The sequence below is a fragment of the Camellia sinensis genome, chromosome 4 (assembly GCF_055761805.1).
Source record: "Camellia sinensis isolate YWXY chromosome 4, ASM5576180v1, whole genome shotgun sequence".
Taxonomy (NCBI): Eukaryota; Viridiplantae; Streptophyta; class Magnoliopsida; order Ericales; family Theaceae; genus Camellia; species Camellia sinensis.
The window spans coordinates 79937172-79956638 of record NC_138964.1 but is presented as its reverse complement, the minus strand read 5'-3'; the positions used below and the strand labels follow the sequence as shown (position 1 = coordinate 79956638).

Here is a 19467-nt window from a genome sequence, read left to right as displayed (position 1 = left end):
TCATATATATGTATAGATGTATAATTCAAAAAATATTGTTGGTAAAAAAAAGGTTTAATGTCGGTTTTCTTCCTTCTATTCTAATGAAACAATTGATTAGGTGGCGAGCCAGACATGTGGTGAGCTATGAGACGAGACAAATCATCAACCAGACTGCACATTAGGAGACAGCAGCAAAACCGAGCCCCATGTAAACGGTAAAAACTCATTGATTTGACAAGCAGTGAACTCGTGTCAAATAATAGCTCTCTCTCTCTCGCTCTCTAAATGAAAGAACTTTCATTTATGTAATTGTTCTTATTGCAATGTAATTGTTAGCACTCCAAGGCAGTCAATAATATCTAATTGTAAAACCCTCGTAAGATTAATACACGCAATCAGTCACTCATCTAAAAATGCACAATCAAGCAATGAATAGCCGCCACTAAAGTAAGCTCGACCCAACATTGGATGCTAGTACATTTACCATTAAGGCCTAACTTGGAAACCTAAAATGTTACAACATAAATATAACACATTTCTTTGGGGCAAAGGCTTCTAAATAGAGTCCTAATCAATTTGCAGCAAAATAAGAAACAAAATGACTACACAAGTTCCTTCTTCTTTGGTTCAAGAACAGGAGGGTCAACATCAATACCCATATTAGCTGCGGTGCCTGCAATAATTCTCATTGCAGATTCTATACTCGAACAATTCAAATCCGGCAACTTTTCATTTGCAATTGTACGTAATTGGTCAATCGTGATCTTTCCAACTTTCTGTAACTGCGGGTCTTTTGAACCTTTCTCCACTCCTGAAAACCCACTCAACATAATTAACAGCTAGTTTAAGTAACAATAGGCACACATTGAAAGCTCAACTTTTTGAAACAAGTAAGCTATTAGTAACTTCATTTTCTTTTCACTTAATTTTCCAAGGTTGCCCTTCAGAAGGTGAGTTAGAGCTCTTCTGCGCCTATACTGCAGTTTGAAAATTGCAATATAAAAATAGATTAAGGTCATAAACCAAAAGCTTTTATACCATAAGTTACTAGGCTTAAAGCCCAGCTTTCAATGACACATCTACATTGATAACATACTCAAATAATGATAATGCAAACCAAGTTATTATTTTCCAGGATTAAAAGCAATAACATAATACCTCTAGGATTACTATATTAGAGATAACTAACATTTAGATTAAAACATAGTCGTCAGTTCCTTCAGTAGCCACCACAAGTTCATCCATTCAAGGTTAGATGTTATAACCCACTAGATGAATATAAATGGCAGTCACAGAGTTCACAAATCACTAAGCAGACAAAAGAAATGATTAGGAACTCAAAGGCAGAGCTATATACTTCAGCTCAGCTGAGGTAAAGACTTCATGGTGACAGAAGAAGCTCATAAAAGAATCAAATGGAGTATGGAATGAAAGATATATCATGAATCCAAAGGCAAGCATGATCAAATATATCAATGCACTGAAGGATGACAACTTATCACATATTCGAAACCAAATTAATTGAAGTAGGGATGTTACATAAGTACACACAGAAAACAAAAAAAAAAGTGCAATGTGTAACTTGCATCCCTTGAGCATCTCTATTTCATGAAGTCACTAATGCATTCCCCAATAATATAATATATCACATCATCTCATACATAATATATCAGGTAATCATATTCCATCATATGAGCATATCCAAAAGTGCAATGAACTTTAAAGATATCAGCTGGAAGAAATATATACCTACATATCTCGGATGTGTACACAGATTTGTTACACTTTGTACCTTAATGATAGCACCCACAAATTGCAAGCACAAGTATATAACTAAAATTGTCTATTGTTCATTATTCACTTCCCCATCAGTAACATTATTTACTAAGACATTACCTTAGAAACCCAACAAAAAGATAAAGAACGTATCCCCGCATGTTCACCAAAAATGTCAACTTGAACTCTATGCTTTGACATGATTAAAACCAGTGCATTCTGCAGCTATAAATGTGAGAATCCCCATCACGTATTATGCTTTTAATCCTTTAATTTTGTATGTGCTTATGTGCTTAGTGTGAATTTGAATGTTAATTATGTGTTTAATATGATTCTTGGATTCAAATCTATTAATCGTAGGAATATCTGTTGTGATTTCTATTATAATATGAAATTGAAGGCCTTCATAGCGTCAAAAACCGATATTGGTTAGTTTATTATGAATGGCATAATTTTTAGAGCCTAACGGGAAGTTTGATTAAAATTGGATTCAGTTTAAAATTAATTAGATCAACTCAATTTAATTAAGTTTGTTTGATTAGCCTTAAGCTCTCTAATTAATTAGCTTAACCCTTGATTAGTGTATTAAGTTAATTAAGCCTTATATATATGTTACGAATGAGATTAGGCTCATTATTTTGCACTCAAAAATCTGAGAAAAAGAATTTTAGAGAGAGAGAGTTCAATCTAGAGAGAGGAAGAGCTTGGAAGCTTGGAATTGCTTGTAAGATTGAAGAATTGTGAAAGGGAATTCAAGTTCTTGCTAGAATTTGCTTGATTGAAGACCTTAGGTAAGCTTCTGAACCTTAATTTATGAGTTTAGGTCATCAAAGATGTGAATTCAAGAAATATATGATTAAATATAAGAAATGAGTTAAGGATGATGCATTTGAAGCTAAATCACACATGCATACATAGTTTTGCTGAGTTTCATCATTTTGAGTATGATTTTTGTCATCCATGTTAGAATTGAGGATCATATTATACATGCATTCAAGAATTAAGTTGTTTTGAAGCTAATCTCCATGTTTCGTAAGCTTTGGAAAGGAATTTGAAATTAAATGTTACATGCATGATCATTTGAGTTTGAATTCATGAAGTTTGACCATGAGGTTTGAGAATTGGTTTTGTATCCATGTGTTATAGAAGAGTTTTTAAGTGTTTGAGAGGTTGTGTACAAGCTATGCAAGCTTTTGATTTGAAAATATATGCTTTGAAGTTCTATTCAGTTTTGCAAAACCCGGATTTCGACCTAATCGCTCGAATGAACAAGCCATCGCTCAAGCACACATATCATGCATCCAGTTTTGCAGAGTTTTGTTGTAGGCTCGAGTGACCAAGTTAATGCTCGAGCGAGTTCATTTTGCACCTTGGCTCGAACGACCATCGAGCTTAGATTCGGACCATCCAATACTTTGCAGACCATGTGATCCGCTCGAGCGACTAATGTTGCGCTCGAGCGAAGTGCCTTGTTTTAGCATATATTTTGAAAAGTCATAGGTTGTTCACAATTCCGTTCCCATTCCTTTTTGAGCACTCTTAGGCATAAATTGAGTATTCTAAATGAATTAAAGAGTTAGAAGCCTAAGAGAATTGAATAAGTTAATGAACGGTTTAAATAAGTAATGTGATCCGATATGTTTGTGTTATGAATTGTGTAGGTTCATCCGCGAGGCCGTATTAACAACCAAATCATTGTGAGTCATATCTTAGTAAAGATATTTTGTTATATGCTACTTTCTTAAATGCTTTTATGGTAAGTCTCGGAGCTTATGATTTTTGAAATACGAATGAGACTTCGAATGTTTCAATGCGACTTTTGAATTTGATTTGATAAAGATTAAAGTATGATGGACCTAAGGTCATTTTGCATATAATGGACCTAAGGTCAATTTGCATATGAGTTGGACCATGATCGCTTTGTATATTTGTCTCAATGGACCCAAGATTGTTTTGTATATTTGTCTCAATGGATCAAAGGTCGTTTTGAATAAGAACACATTGGACCAAAGGTCGTTTTGAATAAGAATACATTGGACCAAAGGTCGTTTTGAATATGAATATGTTGGACCCAAAGTCGTTTTGTTCCTTTGATATGTTTTAAGTATAATGGACTGGACCCGAGGTCGTTTTGCTTCGTTATGATTTGCATAAAGTCTATTATGAATGGGAATAATATTCCACATGTAATAAGTGTAAGTATGATTTATTTATATACGAATCTCATTCATTAACCTCTTTACTTTGATGTTATTCTCTGGATTTTCGCTTACTCTTTATATATATATATATATATATGTATGTAGGTGAGCAACCGGCTGTGAGATGTCAACTTGGAGTGCCTCTTCTTCGAGGCTTTTGATTATTTTGTTTTCATCTTTTACTTTCTTTTGTCATGTTTGACCATATCTATATATAAGTTTTGGTTTTTGTATGGTTGTGATATATGTAGGATGTTGGACATGTGAGATCTCTTTATATATGTATGGGTGTGAGTTATTAATGTACAAAATGTTTTCGTTCATGCCATTTATGCACAAGCTCATTAGACAAATTTTATATTTCTATTTCTATTTCTATTTCTGCTTCTGCCTCTGCTCCTAGCCCCAGATAATTAATTATGATTTGATTTCTATTTGAGGCCGTAGATAATCTCATGATTACTGGTCAGTTATGATCCAAACCTCTAGGAGCGGGGTTTGGGTCATAACAATAAACATCATCTAATCCCCACCCACCCCAACTAACCTGACAGAATGAAAGAAAGAAAGAAAGAAAGAACACCATTATTGCACAGATACCTGCAGTTTGAAAAATACACCTGATTCGGCAACCAACACAACTAGCCTTGGGATGTCATTCATAAAAAATTATTTGGCTCATTAAAGATAATAAATTTCTATGATCCAAGTGTTATGTCAACCAAAGTGAGGGATAGAAACATTCAGGGCTTGTTTGGTTTGTTTTTGGGAGAGTTGTTTTTGAAAAAAAATTTCCAAAATTTTGTTTGGTTTGTGATTTTTCTCAAAAAATTTCCAAAATCACTATCTCTCTCTTACACATCAATCAATCACTTTTTCTCTCTCATTTCTTCTTCTCAATCACTTTTTCTCTTACACACAACTACTCAATTACAACAAAATATCAAATCATTCCAAACTCCAAAACTACTTTCAAAATATACAACCAAACAAACCAAAAAAATTTCTAAACTTTCTCTCCAATTTTTTTTTTTTTTTTTTTTTTTTTTTTGTTTTGAAAATCACTCTCCCAAAACAAACCAAACACACCCTCAGTTTCCAAAATGTCTCCAAACGCATCATTTTCCAAAGTTCTTCCTTCTAATTACATTTTCTAACCTTATCAAATTTAAATAACATGGAAATAAAGCAGGATACTATCTACTAGCTGTGCCAAAGGTCACCATCTTCCTCCACAACTTAAGCTATAGTTCTGGCAAAGAGGAACCTTAACATTTTGATCACTGTTAATTCTTAATCACAAGAATTCCAGTAACCTCAGGGATTTGCATAATTGAGAATTTATCCCTCAATTTGATTTTAATTATAAGAGAGATCAATGCTAAAAGTACCATTCATTCCATTTAATATATATATGTATATACACATATCAAATTAGCGAATAGGGTCATCATAAACGAAAATAACTGAACATACATTGCAGGCATTTCAAAGCAACACAAATGCACCACATCAACAATGAAACCTCTTGCACGAACACTGATGGGAACTGGGAACAATTGAAATGGTAGTAGAAAAGAAAAGCATTAAACATTAGGTCAAAATAAATAAATTGAGGAAGATACCTGCAGCCTTAAGGAGAAGAACTGAAGCAGGTGGAGTTTTTAAGATAAAAGTGAAGCTTCTATCCTGCAGTGGGGGGAAAAAAAAAAGGATACATTTCAGAATGAATGAATTATACATTTCAGAAATTTAAAAGCAAAGGGGTTGAAGACCATCTCCAACCCTTCATCAATTTTTTTCATCAAATTTGATTCAAAATTTTAGTAAAAAGCTTGATTTGATATGAACTACTCCAATCGTGTCATCAAATTGTCATCATTTTTTCTTTTTTTAATTCCTCTCTTATCCCAAATTCCCTTTTCAGCAAATTCGATGAAAAAAAAAAATCATCTCCAATGCTTCATCTTTTTAAATTTTCATCAAATTCAAATTTGATGAAGGATTTGATGCATTCTCAGTTTGATGAAAAAAATGACTCCGTTGATTTGATGAAGTGATTTGGAGATGATTTTTTAATACTTTTTCATCAGATTTAAATTTGATGAAAGAAAAAGTGAAGGATTGTAGATGCTCAGTAATCAAAACACCAGCACTAGAACAAAATGAACACAAAAAGTCTAGAAAACCAAAGTTTCTACTTAGGGACAGAACAGAAGCCCTCCAATGAAGCTAACAAATTCATAACAGAAATTTGCACAAAATGATGAATTTAGAAATGAGGAAGGGAATTTCAGAGAAAAATAAGACTAACATACGTCGAAGACAGTAATTTCAACAGGGATGACATAACCAGCTTTGTCGGCAGTCCTTGCATTGTAGTCTTTGCAGAATGCCATAATATTGACACCTTTAGCACCGAGAGCTGGACCAACAGGGGGTGCAGGTGTGGCTTTCCCAGCCTCCAGAGCCAGCTTAACTACCCCTGTCACTGCAACCACCCATATATACATATATATAAACATTAGAAAGATAAGATAAGATAAGGGAATGTTTGTAAAATAAGCAATTGTTTGATTGAAATTACCTTTCTTGGGTTTACCACCAGAAGATTTAGGGGGTGCCATGGAGATGACAGTGAGAGGCCTTGGAGTGGAAGTGAGTTGTGGTAGGGATTGCTTGACATGGCTCTGACTGCTTTTACCAAGGAATTGCAGAGAGATGTTTGGGTTTGAAGACAAGCTCACTGAGGAGAGACTGCTACTACCGTTCTTCTTCCATGGAAAACGAGAAGAAGCTGCAAGCCCATTACAAGCTGAGAGCGAAGACGCCATGAGAGAGAGAGAGAGAGAGACGACAGTGGGGAGAGGGATTTGATTTAAGGGAGTTATACAGCGATGGACCAACAACGAACCAAAACCCCAAACCAAATGAATGGATAAATGCAAAAGTAAAATACCTAGTTAAAACCCTATTTAAAATAAATTTTAGTTAAATTATTATTAAAAAATAATTTTTTGTGATAATTTTTTATGTATGTTGTTAAAAATTAATAATTAGTAATATTTTTTATCACGAATTTTATAAATTATCACTAAAATTTATAAATTTTATCTTATTTCCAAAACATCACTATGGCAAAGTCTATTTTTTTGGCTTTTTGAGCTAAAATCTACAAAAACATAAAATATCTTAAAATAGTCAATAAAATAAAATATCACATTAAACCTATAATCATTTCATTTTTCACACAAATATCATATCTAACTATAAAAAAATCTAACTATCTTCTAAAACACAAAAATTTTAGCCTATTAAAATTATAAAAAACCAAAATAGCAATTTTCCAAACACCTACTATATATTATGCAAACGCTTGATGATTATTTAAAATTATTCTTCAATCAACTAACAAATTCAAACTACTCAACTTGCAATTTAATTATTTATCGATTCACCATTTATGATTTAGTTTATAATTTTAGCTTCAAACCCCATGTGTTGGTTTATAATTTTACCTTCAAGCCACACCAAATAGCATTGCATATACCACTACTTTTTAAGTATTTTATCCTAACCTTTAGAGGTGGATAAATACAAAACAGGTTGGGTTTGGCCGAACTGACATTACAAAATAAGAAACTTCATGTCTATCCAAATATAGCCCATACATCGGGCTTATATGATCAATCCATACCTAATCCAAAAAAAAAAAAAAATACAATTCCTATGCCCTCCTACTTAACCCATATATAACTTTAAAAAAAAATTAATTATAATTAAAAAAAATTAATCATAATTAAATAAAAAAAATAACATAACTAAAATTATATATGATAAGAGAGGCATACAATAAAATTCTTCTCAAATTATAGATAAATAGGAAAATGATCCGTAGCTTGAATATCTTGGGCTCGACTAACTCGAAAGTACAAGTTTCTCTCTTCTCTCAATCTCTTGTTGCTTTCCTCTTCACCTCAGGTCACTATATTCTCCAAACAAAAAAAGAACTCTAAGCACTCATCTTTCTCAGCACTCTCACCTCTCTCTCGCTCTCGTCTCTCCCACCTGTCTCTCTACTCATCCCTCTCATTCGATATATCTCTCTCAAGAACTTCCTATCTGTCTCTGGTTGCGAAAGGAGTACGAATGACAACAAAGTAAGACGAACAACGACGATGAAAACGAAGCAAGATGAACGATAACAGAGGACGAACGACGACAAAGCAAGACGAATGACGGCGGAGGACGAACAACAACCTGCGATAGCGAATCTGAGGTAAACCTAAAATCGCAAAGTTAGGGTTTACAATTACCCTCAATTTTTGTAGAAATTAGTTGGTTGGGACTGTTTGGGTTTGGATTTTGCTTGCAATTTATGTTAGGGTTTGGGATTTGGCTTTAATTTGTGATGTGTTAGGGTTTGGGATTTGCCTTTTAATTTGTTATCCTCTGCTTACATCTGTTTGGTTTTGCTTGAAATATACATCTGCGTGGTAAAATACACATCTGCTTTCAGATTTTCTTTAATTGGTTTTGGCTTTAATTTGGTTGTGCTTGAATAGTTATCCAACTAATGCATCTGTTTGATGATAAAATACATGGGTATGGTTTCAAGTTCATACATCTTTGTTCAGATTTGCTTGAAATATGTAAAATTATAAACAATAAAATCTGTCTTAAAATTATAAACAATCAAATCTGTCTTCAAATATGTGTTGAAATCTGGCTTGAAATTTGTAAATCTGTTATAATAAGTTATAAATTTGTGTTGAAATCTATTAAAAATTTACTTGAATAATTATCCAACTAATACATCTGTTTGATGGTAAAATACACATGGGTTTAGTTTCAAGTGCATACATCTATGTGCAAATTTGCTTGAAATATGTAAAATTATAAACAATCAAATCTGCCTTCAAATATGTGTTGAAATCTGGCTTGAAATTTGTAAATCTGTTATAATAAGTTATAAATCTATGTTGAAATCTATTAGAAATCTGCCTGAATAGTTATCCAACTAATACATCTGTTTGATGGTAAAATACACATGGGTTTGGTTTCAAGTTCATACATCTATGTGTAGATTTGCTTGAAATATGTAAAATTATAAACAATAAAATTTGTCTTAAAATTATAAACAATCAAATCTGTTTTCAAATATGTGTTGAAATCTGGCTTGAAATTTGTAAATCTATTATAATAAGTTATAAGTCTGTGTTGAAATCTGTTAGAAATCTGCTTGAATAGTTATTCAACTTAGGGCTGTGCAAAATACCGCCCGATTCGCTAAAACCGTACCGATCCACATCAATCTGCACCGTTCTAACCGCTAACTACAGTTTAAACTTTAAAATTTATAATCCGCCAACCGAACCGCTCGGCTCCGCTATAGTTAATACATATATATTTTTTAACTTCTAATGAAATATCAATGTGAAAATTAGTGTGCGAGAGATTTAAGATATAAAATTTATTACAAATTAGTGGTTATATATATGAAACATATTATGTAAAATTATTTTGTATTATATATCTACAAAATATTATACAAATTAGTGTTATATATTATGCAAATGTATGATAATTAGTTAAAATGTTCTTCAATCCGCCAATCTGCCAAAAACCGCCCTAACCGCAATTTGTCAATCCGCTAATCCGCTAACCCGCCATTCGGTTTGTAATTTTACTCTCCAACCGCCCGAACCGCACCGCGCACACCACTAATACATCTGTTTGATGGTAAAATACACATGGGTTTGGTTTTGAGTTCATACATCTGTGTGTAGATTTGCTTGAAATATGTAAAATTATGAACAATAAAATACGTCCTAAAATTATAAACAATCAAATCTGTTTTCAAATGTGTTGAAATATGGCTTGAAATTTGTAAATCTGTTATAATAAGTTATAAATCTACGTTGAAATCTATTCGAAATCTGTGTTGAAATCTATTAGAAATCTGTAAATCTGTTACAAAGCTATTATAAATCTATTACATAAATCTGATTTGGAATATGTGTTAAAAACTGGTTGTTGTTGGCTGCTTCATGGGACAACTGATGGCTTCTTCTTCTACTAATAATAGTAGATTAGAGAACTATGGCTTCTTCTTCTACTAATAATAGTAACATAAGATTAAAACCACGATTGTGTGATTGTGGGAGAACTGCGGCGATGTATATTGTACGCACGAATGACAATGGAAACCAAGGACGTTTGTTCTTTGTTTGCTTGTCGAAATATGTAAGTATCGATTATAGAATTTTATGTTTGATTGTGTACAAAGTTATTTATGTGATTTGATTAACCAATTCTTGTGCATTGTAGAGTCATAAGGAACACTGTAATTACTTCAAATTCGCAGATGAGGATGATGACGACAGTAGGTCCACAGTCCGTTCCAATGTTGGACCTCGGAAAGCTATAAGAACAGAAGAATTAAACGATATAAAGACAAGGCTTTGTGAGATGGACAATGAAATTCTGCAGTATGGTACAAGGCTTAAAATGATGGAGAAGAACTTCAAAATTATGATATATGTCATTATTTTTTGTGTCATTTTGTACTTTATCATGTAAATCTCAGAGTCTCTAACGTTCTGACGAATTTCATGAATGTAATCGTAAACTTCTTTCGTATTTTGTATCTTTTTGTACATAATGATGTAAATGACCGAGTTGTTCAATTTTGAAAATTTTCATGAATACTTAATGATGTAAACTACTTTGTGTTGTGTATATAGATGAGTTTGGTCATGCAAAATGTACCTCAGGTGCCTTTGCTCAATCAAAATATGAATATTACCATAAAGAAGAGATACTATTGATTTTGCTTTTAGCAGGTATGGAATCTGCTTCAAAACCATTGTATTAGGGCAAGCCCATGTTTTTCTTTCGAGCATTGAATCAGCTAAGGCAATCCTAAACAATGATTCAAGAAGATTCCCAAAGACATTAATTAAGTCAATGGCAAAGATAATGGGACAAAAAAGCATGTTCAGTGCCTCTAAACAACACAAGTTGATCCACAACCATCTTGTGTCAAAACATCTACACCGTCCAGATCTGTCAAATTTTAACAACAATTTAAGAAGTCTCATTGAAACTTAAGAAGTCCTATTCAAATTTCAACAGCAATCTACAGTAATTGTCTACAATAACTATGCACACAAATAGAATCCAAATTAAAGGACTTCAAAAATAACAACCTGTCAAATTGTTTTGAAACTTAAGAAGTTCCATTCAAATTTCAACAGCAATCTACGGCAATTGTCTATAACAACCATGCACATAAATAGAATCCAAATTAAAGGACTTCAAAAATAACAACCTGTCGGATTGTTCAACCCATATATCAAAAATAAATGCCGAATGGGACCAAATGACATGAAAAATAACATTCTAAAAGAGGCAGCACTATCAAATCTTTAGCAAATCACAAATTTAGCAAACCACTATTCAAATATTCTTACAAAGGAGGCAGCACTCTCAGAATTCATACAAGTTTAGCAAGCCACAAATTACAAATCTTCCACGATTAACCAAAAACACAAAGGGTCAGACAATGGCCAACAATTACTAGTGCAAAACTAAAAATAAAATGGGACATTTGGATCCACATCTATATTCAAGTCAACAAATTTTGATGGCACTGTAGAACTTTAATTGCTTATATTGTTAACCATTCCTGATGTGCTTCCAATATTGTTTAGTGTTTCCATTGTACTAACCCTGTGCCTATAAAAACAAAGTACATATTACAAATTTTGTTCAAAAAAATATTGACTGATAAAAAAAATTAATTCATCATTAAAATATGTGTACTCATATATTGAACATGTACCAGTACATACATACTGTCTTTTGTGCCCACCATTGAAGGAAAATAGTAAGATTGATTGTGCGGCTGTAGACACCCCATTTTGGACCAACCTTAAGACTCAGACATCATCGCTTGTGCGCGCGATGATTGTGCTTGTTTGTGCTCGTTTTGAGTGCCCGAGGTTCTCGGCTGGATACCGTGTCTTTGAGCCTCTAAACCCTCTGTGTTTTGGCCTTGTTTTTGGGCCAAACCTTGGTGCCTCTTGCCTGGAGGGGAGAAGGGCCATGCCGGCCACTTTTGGCATTTGCCGGCCATTTTTTCTCCTTGCCAGCCACTTGAAGTGGCCGGTCGGCTAGTTGAAGTGGCCGACCGGCCAGTTGAAGTGGCTGGCTGCCAATTCTCTCATTTTTCAGATCTTTTGAGCCAGTTGTTGCACACTGACTGTATCCTCCATACACGTGTATGGATGGATTCAAACAAGCTTCTAGCTTGTCAATGAAGCTTTGGCTTGCTTGTTCAATATAAGGAGGGTCCCTCTCCCTTATTTGGGGTTCAGAAAATTTAAAGTCTAAATTGAACTCTCTCTAGAATTCTCTCCCTCTCTCTCTATATTGTGCTTGAAAATGAGTGTTCTTCACATATTTTGCCTACAACCCTTAGCCAAACATCTTGAACTTGGAGCTAAGATTCCCTAAGGCCTGTTTGGACTTCCTAAAGCTGGTCTTGGCTCAGAAAAGCTATTGTCTTGTTGCTGTCCTTCATGGGTGAGTGTACACGCGCCCGTGGGCCTCGCTACAATTCGAACTCAATTTGTGTCACGGTCCTTAATCTGAACCAAAGAGTCCAAATCCGGTAAATCGCTTTGAGAAACAGATTTTTGAAAAGAAGTGCCAAACATTGACTGCTTTGCCAGATACAGAGTCGCCACCTAAATATTTTTATGGGGGAATTTAGGAAACCCTGACTCGGTGCCAAAGGCCACGTGTCCGTCATCACCAAAGTTACCTCGGCTCGGGAGCTTGGGTACGATTGGGGAAGGCCAGCTATGAGAACCCCCTCTTGCCCGATCCGAAGATCGGCCTCTACTAACCGTGATATCCGTTTTTGAAAACGTTATGTGTTCTTATTCCATTTATTAGCCTAAAATTACTATGTTATGCGCAGCAAACAAATATAGACCAAATCGCCTAAATTGGAACAAAACATTGCATATTCGTTTGTTTGGAAAACGCTTTGGAATTTGCTACTCACAAGTAGGCTAAAATACGGATTTCAACGAGTTATCCCAACTCAAACAATCCAACCTTCACCCACGGGCATTCAAGCAGTTTATATCACATAAGCATCTAGCCTCATGGTAATCATGCTATCATGTTAACGTTCACACTCATGTGAGATGCTAAAGCATAAAGAGCTCACCTAGTACTCCGTGCCAAAACAAGAACATGTTAGCAATCATGCATGATCCAAGTCCATGTTTAAATGCCTAATGCAACGCATACGGAATGTCACTAGAGTAGGCTCGGCTAGTCTATAAATGACATGTGAAAATGCACAAGTAGCACGTATTCAAGTTAGATTTGAAAAACTTATGCAGTTGGTATGATACGCCGAGCCTGGTGCATGCAAGACTAATGAATGATGCACGCATGTATAGCATAAGGTATGCTAAAGTAAACATGTCCTAGTACTAACCATCAAAACAAGCAAGTAAAAAGGAGAAAGAAGTGGGGGTTGGAAGACAAGCACACACGCACCCACATTTATTACAAATTCACCCTCACTCGGAGGGACCAAAAGAATAATACAAATTAATTAACCTACAAACTAATTAATTATTACAGACCACCTAATTAATTAAGAAAATTAACCAAGCTAAGAAAGTAGTAAAGGCCTCGGGAAGAGGATCCAATGCGCGCGTGCTCGGGTTTGCTCGGAAATCCAACGCCATGCACAAGTTTGCCTCTGCTTTGACTGTTCTGCTTCTCTGAAAATTGCACAACTCCCAAGGTTGCTTCTCTGAGTGTTTTAGAACACCACCGGCTGAGTGGGATCATCACCGGCCATTTTGAAGTGGTCGTCGACCATAAATTGAACTCTCGGCCAAACATTCTTTGCCGATCGGCACTCAAAACTGCCGGCCGGCCAATTCTTCCTGCTGAATCTGTTTTGACAGCAGCAGAGGACAAAACTTGAAATGGCAATGTATGTCAAGCAATGTATGCACCAATCACACCCCTTATCATATTTATGACTCAAAGGGATATGATTCTCGATTCTCGGACCAACAATCGCGTATTTCCATGCATGATGGCCCAAAGCATCAAGTGTGCATTTTGATTTCAAATGAAATGCAATGCACATAAACAAATCAAGGGGCTTTCAACCTCTATCATGGCTTGATCAAGAGGTGAAGCATGCATGCAAATGCAATGCAACCTAAGCATGTGAACTAGCATACAACATGGCAATGCAATGCGAATATGCAAGTATGCAAGCAAACATACAGGGTGAGCACACAATCAAGCAAAGGGGATGGACTTAAACTAATTTAGGATGGTTCGCAAGCATGCCAAAATCAGTGGCCGAAGTGCTCAAACATGAGGGCCAACACACACACACACATGCACATGTTAATGGGCCGACACTTAAACATCAAAAGGCAACTCTCAAGCACACTTGGAAGAGACTAAACATGGACTAAGGGCATGCAATGTAAGCTCTGAAAACCATGCTAATGATGGTGCCAAACCAACTTAACCAAGACAAACATAGCGTGCAATTGGTCCGAGTACTTGAAGCTAGTCAAGGAGACTTGAACCATGGCCAAGCCAACCAAGTCTCACAAGGCCAACAGGGCTTAAAACAGGTTCGAGGTAGGACTAGACCATGCAAAGGGAACACCTAGATGGTATCCAGGTGGCTTAAACATGGAAGCATGCAAAAGAGACTAAACATGGAGCATACAACACAAGCTTTTAAGGCATCAAAGAGGCATCAAAGGCATGCATGCAAGCATGTTATGAGAGCTGAAATAGCATGGTAAGTGGTTCCAAACCACTGAAAATGATGCAAGCAACACACACTACACACTCACACACTTGAGGCTAACAATCCAAAATGCAAAAGGACTATGCAATGCATGTCTTGGTCGACCAAAACAGCCAAGGAAAGACCTTAAGCATGGCAAGACAAACATAAAAGCTTCACAAAGCTAGGCCTAAACATGCTTGAATAAGGGCTCAAAGCATAGGACATATTAAGGCTAAAACAAGGCATTACAAGGCATGTATGCTAAGCAAGCATGGTGTACCAAAACCAACATACAACAATGCTATATTATGACATAATAAGCATGAAAATCAGTCAAGGCATGGTCAATACACACTCAAATTATATGCTCCCTCAAGAGGCTAAAAATGGCCCTTTTCAAGGACAACAAGGAGAGGGGATGGCCCTCTCCTTCCTAGGACCTCAAGGCACCATCCTCATCACTGAAATCTCTCAAGATTTCAGTGGTGAGGAGGTCCAAACACAATGGTCCCGGAGCTTAACCGAAATGGCACAAAATAAAGGCCAAACAAGCCTTAAGAGGTGTCAAACAACCCCAAAGCTTAAAACACCCTTAACAAACTATTTAGAGCACTCAAAAACAAGACTTTTCTATGTTATATGTTAAGCTCAAAAATAGTTGCAAATATGGAAAAACAAGCTATGAAAACAAGGCTTAAAAGAGGTAAAAGCTCACCCTTGAAGCACAGAAGCAAATCAGCAACTTTTGGACCAAACAAAGGCTTCAAATCACCCCAAAAATCACCTTCAAGGACCTCAGCTCGATAAAGGGATAGAAAACTAGGTGTTTGTATGCAAAAGTGCAAAGAAAATGCACTTTTGAGCACAAACAAGCCCTAAACCTCAGAGAGAGAGAGGCAGAAAATGTCGAGAGAGAAAGAGATTTTTTTTGCTCCAAGTTCTATATCTCTTTTCCCTCTTGTTCCTCTTGTATATCTCTCCCTTTTGAGAGAGCTTGATTGATATAGATATATCAATCTACAGCCCCCTCAGAAGTCCCACGTCCAGGCATGGGCTGGGGTATGGCCTGGAATGACAGCTGCCAGCTATCTACAGAAATATCTGTTGAAAACCACATTTGGCCAGCCGGCCATAAAAGTGGCCGACCGGCAGTCAAATTGGTCGGCCGGCCATCACATTTGGCCGATGGCAACATAACATAGCCGGTGGCCTTAAACCATGGCCGGTGGAGTGTGGGGATGTCCCAAAAGCCATTCCCTGCCCTCCAAAGCAAAAACACAAGTGTTTGGTGCAAAACTAGACACAAAACGGTTGAGTCGAGAGATCTTGAGGCAAGGCGCGTAGCCGAGGCCTCCGGGAACTCAAGACGAAGACAAACATGGATGATCACCGAGTGTTCAAGCGGTGACGTCCAAGTCTTGAGGACGGTCAAAAATGGAGTGTCTACAGTTGCCCCTCTTTGACAGAACTCGAAAGTTATAACAATGACGGGAGTGAATGTCAAAGCCCAGAGACGACCCATTTTTGACAAGGCCGAAGACTTAGACAAACATGCAAGACAGACAAGATATGTGCCCGAAGGCAGGGGCAAAATGCAAGACAATGCACAAAGCCGGGCATAACTTATGATCATGCAAAGAAAGCTGTAACGAAGCATAACATGCGACAGTTTTAAGCTAGCATACACCAAACTACACTACGATGCAGAAAGGATGTAAGAGAATTATGTAATTCTCGATACGTCTCACTCGGAGAATACAATACCTGCGTGGTTGGTCTGGTTGCACCAGCCTCAAATGAACCGTACATACAATATCGTGCCTGGAAAGAAAACGAACTTAATAGGTACAGATATCGTTAGCAATATGCAAAATGAATGCAAAATGATATGCGATATACAAAACTATGTATAGTAATGCAGATGAAAATGCAATGCAATTGAATCATAATCAAATCATGAGCAGTTCAAAACCACACAAATGTCAAATAGATTGATGGAAGTAACAAGTCCGTCTACCGTAAAAAGGTGCCGCAACCCTCAAACCAACATACCAACGTGGAATAGGCGCGTACACATGCAGAACTATGAGTGATGTAGACGGACACAAGAACAAGTAATTGGGTGGAATGACATAGGTGGGGAAATGACCCGTTGAAGAAAGACCAATGATCCTAATGTTGGATGCAAAAATTACACTATAATGTAATATATATAATGGATATGGCAAGTAGCCAAACCAAATCTTACCGAGGAAAGGCATGGACACACACAAACCATGTCTAACATAGAACGGTCATTCAGAACTATGAGTGTATAGACGTAAAAAGTATGGGCACATACCAGACCAAGCTCAACGTGGAAAGGCGCAAGCCCTAGATGGAAATGATGCGGTGAATGCATGCAAGCTACAATGCAATATATACAAATATGCAATGGAATGGAATATTTATAATGGATAAGGCACGCGGGCAAAACCAGATCTTGCCTAGGAAAGGCATGTACTCAAACAAACCGCATCTAACACAGAAACGGTGCCGCAACCCTCAAACCAACATACCAGCGTGGAATAGGCACGTACACATGCAGAACTGTGCTTTGATGTGAAAAGTGTGGGCACATATCAGACCAAGCTCAACATGGAAAGGCGCAAGCCATAGGTGGGGGTGATGTAGTGAATGCATGCAAGCTACAATGCACTATTTACAAATATGCAATGGATGGGCGTAAATGCAATAGTTACAGTAAGATGCATGACATATGCATTATTTACAGTGGTATGCATGACATATGCACTATTTACAATGATGCATGACATATGCATTTTTTGCAATGATGCATGACATATGCACTATTTACAATGATGCATGACATATGCACTTTTTACAAATATGCACTTTTTACAATGATGCATGATATATGCACTTTTTGTTTTGTTTTGTTTTTGAAATGCAAATGCGTGATGAAGCATGATTTTGAAATGCGCGACAACGTGCGGCTTTTGAGATACATGACAATGCAGATGATGTAAGTGCCTGACAACGCACGTCTTTTGATATGCAAGACAATGCATATGAATCCGAATGCGCAATCACGCGGGTCGTTTGAAATGCATGACAATGCAACCGAGCGAGTTTAAGGTCTCGCCAGACCGGGCAAATACATGAATTTTGTTATTTTGAATGCATGATTATGCATGTGCATGACAATGCGAGGTGTGTGCGCAATGACGTGACAGAAATGACGTAAAATCAGCGTGCGTTTATGATAGAGCGTTGTAATGTAACCCACGTGGGGCAACTTTCGAACCTTGTAAGAGATAAAAAAGGATACCAAAAGGATACACCTTGCACAAATTCGAGTGCCACGCACAAAAGACACGGTCCGAGGTTTGAAACAGAGGCTGGTTGAGCTTCGGAAATGCACTGTTCTTGCACTGACTTGAGCAATGAAGGTCCAAAACCACTAATTTGACCCGAACAAGGCTGTAGGAGGCTCACCGGCCAAAAGGGGCAGTCACCGGCTGTCCACCGGCCGCAAAAACACATCACCGGCCAAAAATGTGGCCAGCCAGCCAAAAATATAGCTGACCAGCCAAAAATGCCTGATTCGGGGCAGTTTTGACTTTTCTTCTTGGGTCTTTTAAAATAGGGTTTCACACCCTATTTCTTTCATTCCCCCCTAGTCGAAATTACATTCCCTCTCTCTCTAGAAGATTTCCCCCCCTTTCTTTGTCCGTTTTCTCGCGTTTTACGCCCGTTCCATCGTTTGATTCGTGAAGTTTATCGCGTTTCGAACACTTTCACCCGATCGAAACTTCATTTTGGTGCTTCCTTTGCTATTTCCTCTTTTTGGGGTTTGTTCCCCTCGAGTTTTCCTTGATTTTCCCACATTTTCCACGTTTCGATTTTTCCGGCCATTTTCCACCCTCCCGGGGGTTGACTTTTCGTTGACCCTTCGCATTCTAGCTTTATTTTCCTTTTTCGACCAGTTTCCTCATCACTTTTGATATGGCCGATGATATTCCACAGGGCGGGACTCCCCCGGACCACGAGATGGACCCCGGGGCCGAGCTCCTCCCCTTGAGCGTCTGCCCGTTCGACCCGGCGACCTACCGGCCGGCGATTCACGTGCTTTCTCCAGACGGACTTCGTCAGTTTCGGGATTTTGCGAGAGGTGTGCCACCAGAGCTGCTTTTGCGTGAGCCCGAGACGCACTTTTCGTATGGCGCTTCCGAGGTATATTCTCCCCCGTTTCATTTTTCGCAATGTAGAACACTTAACTGCCATAGTTGATTCTGCTCTTTAACTGCTTAACTCAGATACACTGATGCACTGTATACTGTAGTTAACTGTGAACACACCTGCAATTGATATCTGTTTGAATCCGAACACGTGCACACACACTACATTTGCCCTGAACCACTCAAACACACTGGCACATCACATGCTGTAGTTCCCTGCTAGCACATCGGCACGCGGCACTTATTTGAATCTAAAAATGTGCACACACGCTATACCTGTACTGAACCATTTAAACACACTGACACGTCACATGTTGTAGTTCTCTACTAGCACACCGGCACGCGATGTTTGTTTGAACCTGAAAACGTGCACATACGTTATATTGTCACCAATTCTGAATACTTCTTC

At 37.1% G+C, this 19467-nt stretch overlaps 1 protein-coding gene and 1 long non-coding RNA gene across 3 annotated transcripts; one reads left to right on the top strand and one right to left on the bottom strand.

The window, feature by feature from the left end:
* Nucleotides 1-425: 425 nt before the first annotated feature.
* On the bottom strand, nt 426-7093 carry PRPL11 (plastid ribosomal protein l11). 2 transcript variants are annotated; one of them, XM_028222143.2, is made up of 4 exons: nt 6547-7093; nt 6278-6450; nt 5585-5648; nt 426-793 (listed from the first exon to the last, which is right to left on the bottom strand). In XM_028222143.2, exons 1-4 carry the CDS (start codon nt 6791-6793, stop codon nt 585-587), a joined length of 693 nt encoding a protein of 230 aa, XP_028077944.1. In that variant the 5' UTR covers nt 6794-7093; the 3' UTR covers nt 426-584. The 2 variants fall into 2 exon arrangements, with proteins under 2 accessions (XP_028077944.1, XP_028077950.1); XM_028222149.2 differs by having other exon boundaries at nt 426-959; nt 6547-6900.
* A 750-nt stretch (nt 7094-7843) lies between these two features.
* Nucleotides 7844-10648, top strand: LOC114279610 (uncharacterized). The gene is made up of 2 exons (XR_014365657.1): nt 7844-8238; nt 10290-10648. It is a non-coding gene; the product is annotated as an uncharacterized LOC114279610 (long non-coding RNA).
* Nucleotides 10649-19467: the final 8819 nt, after the last annotated feature.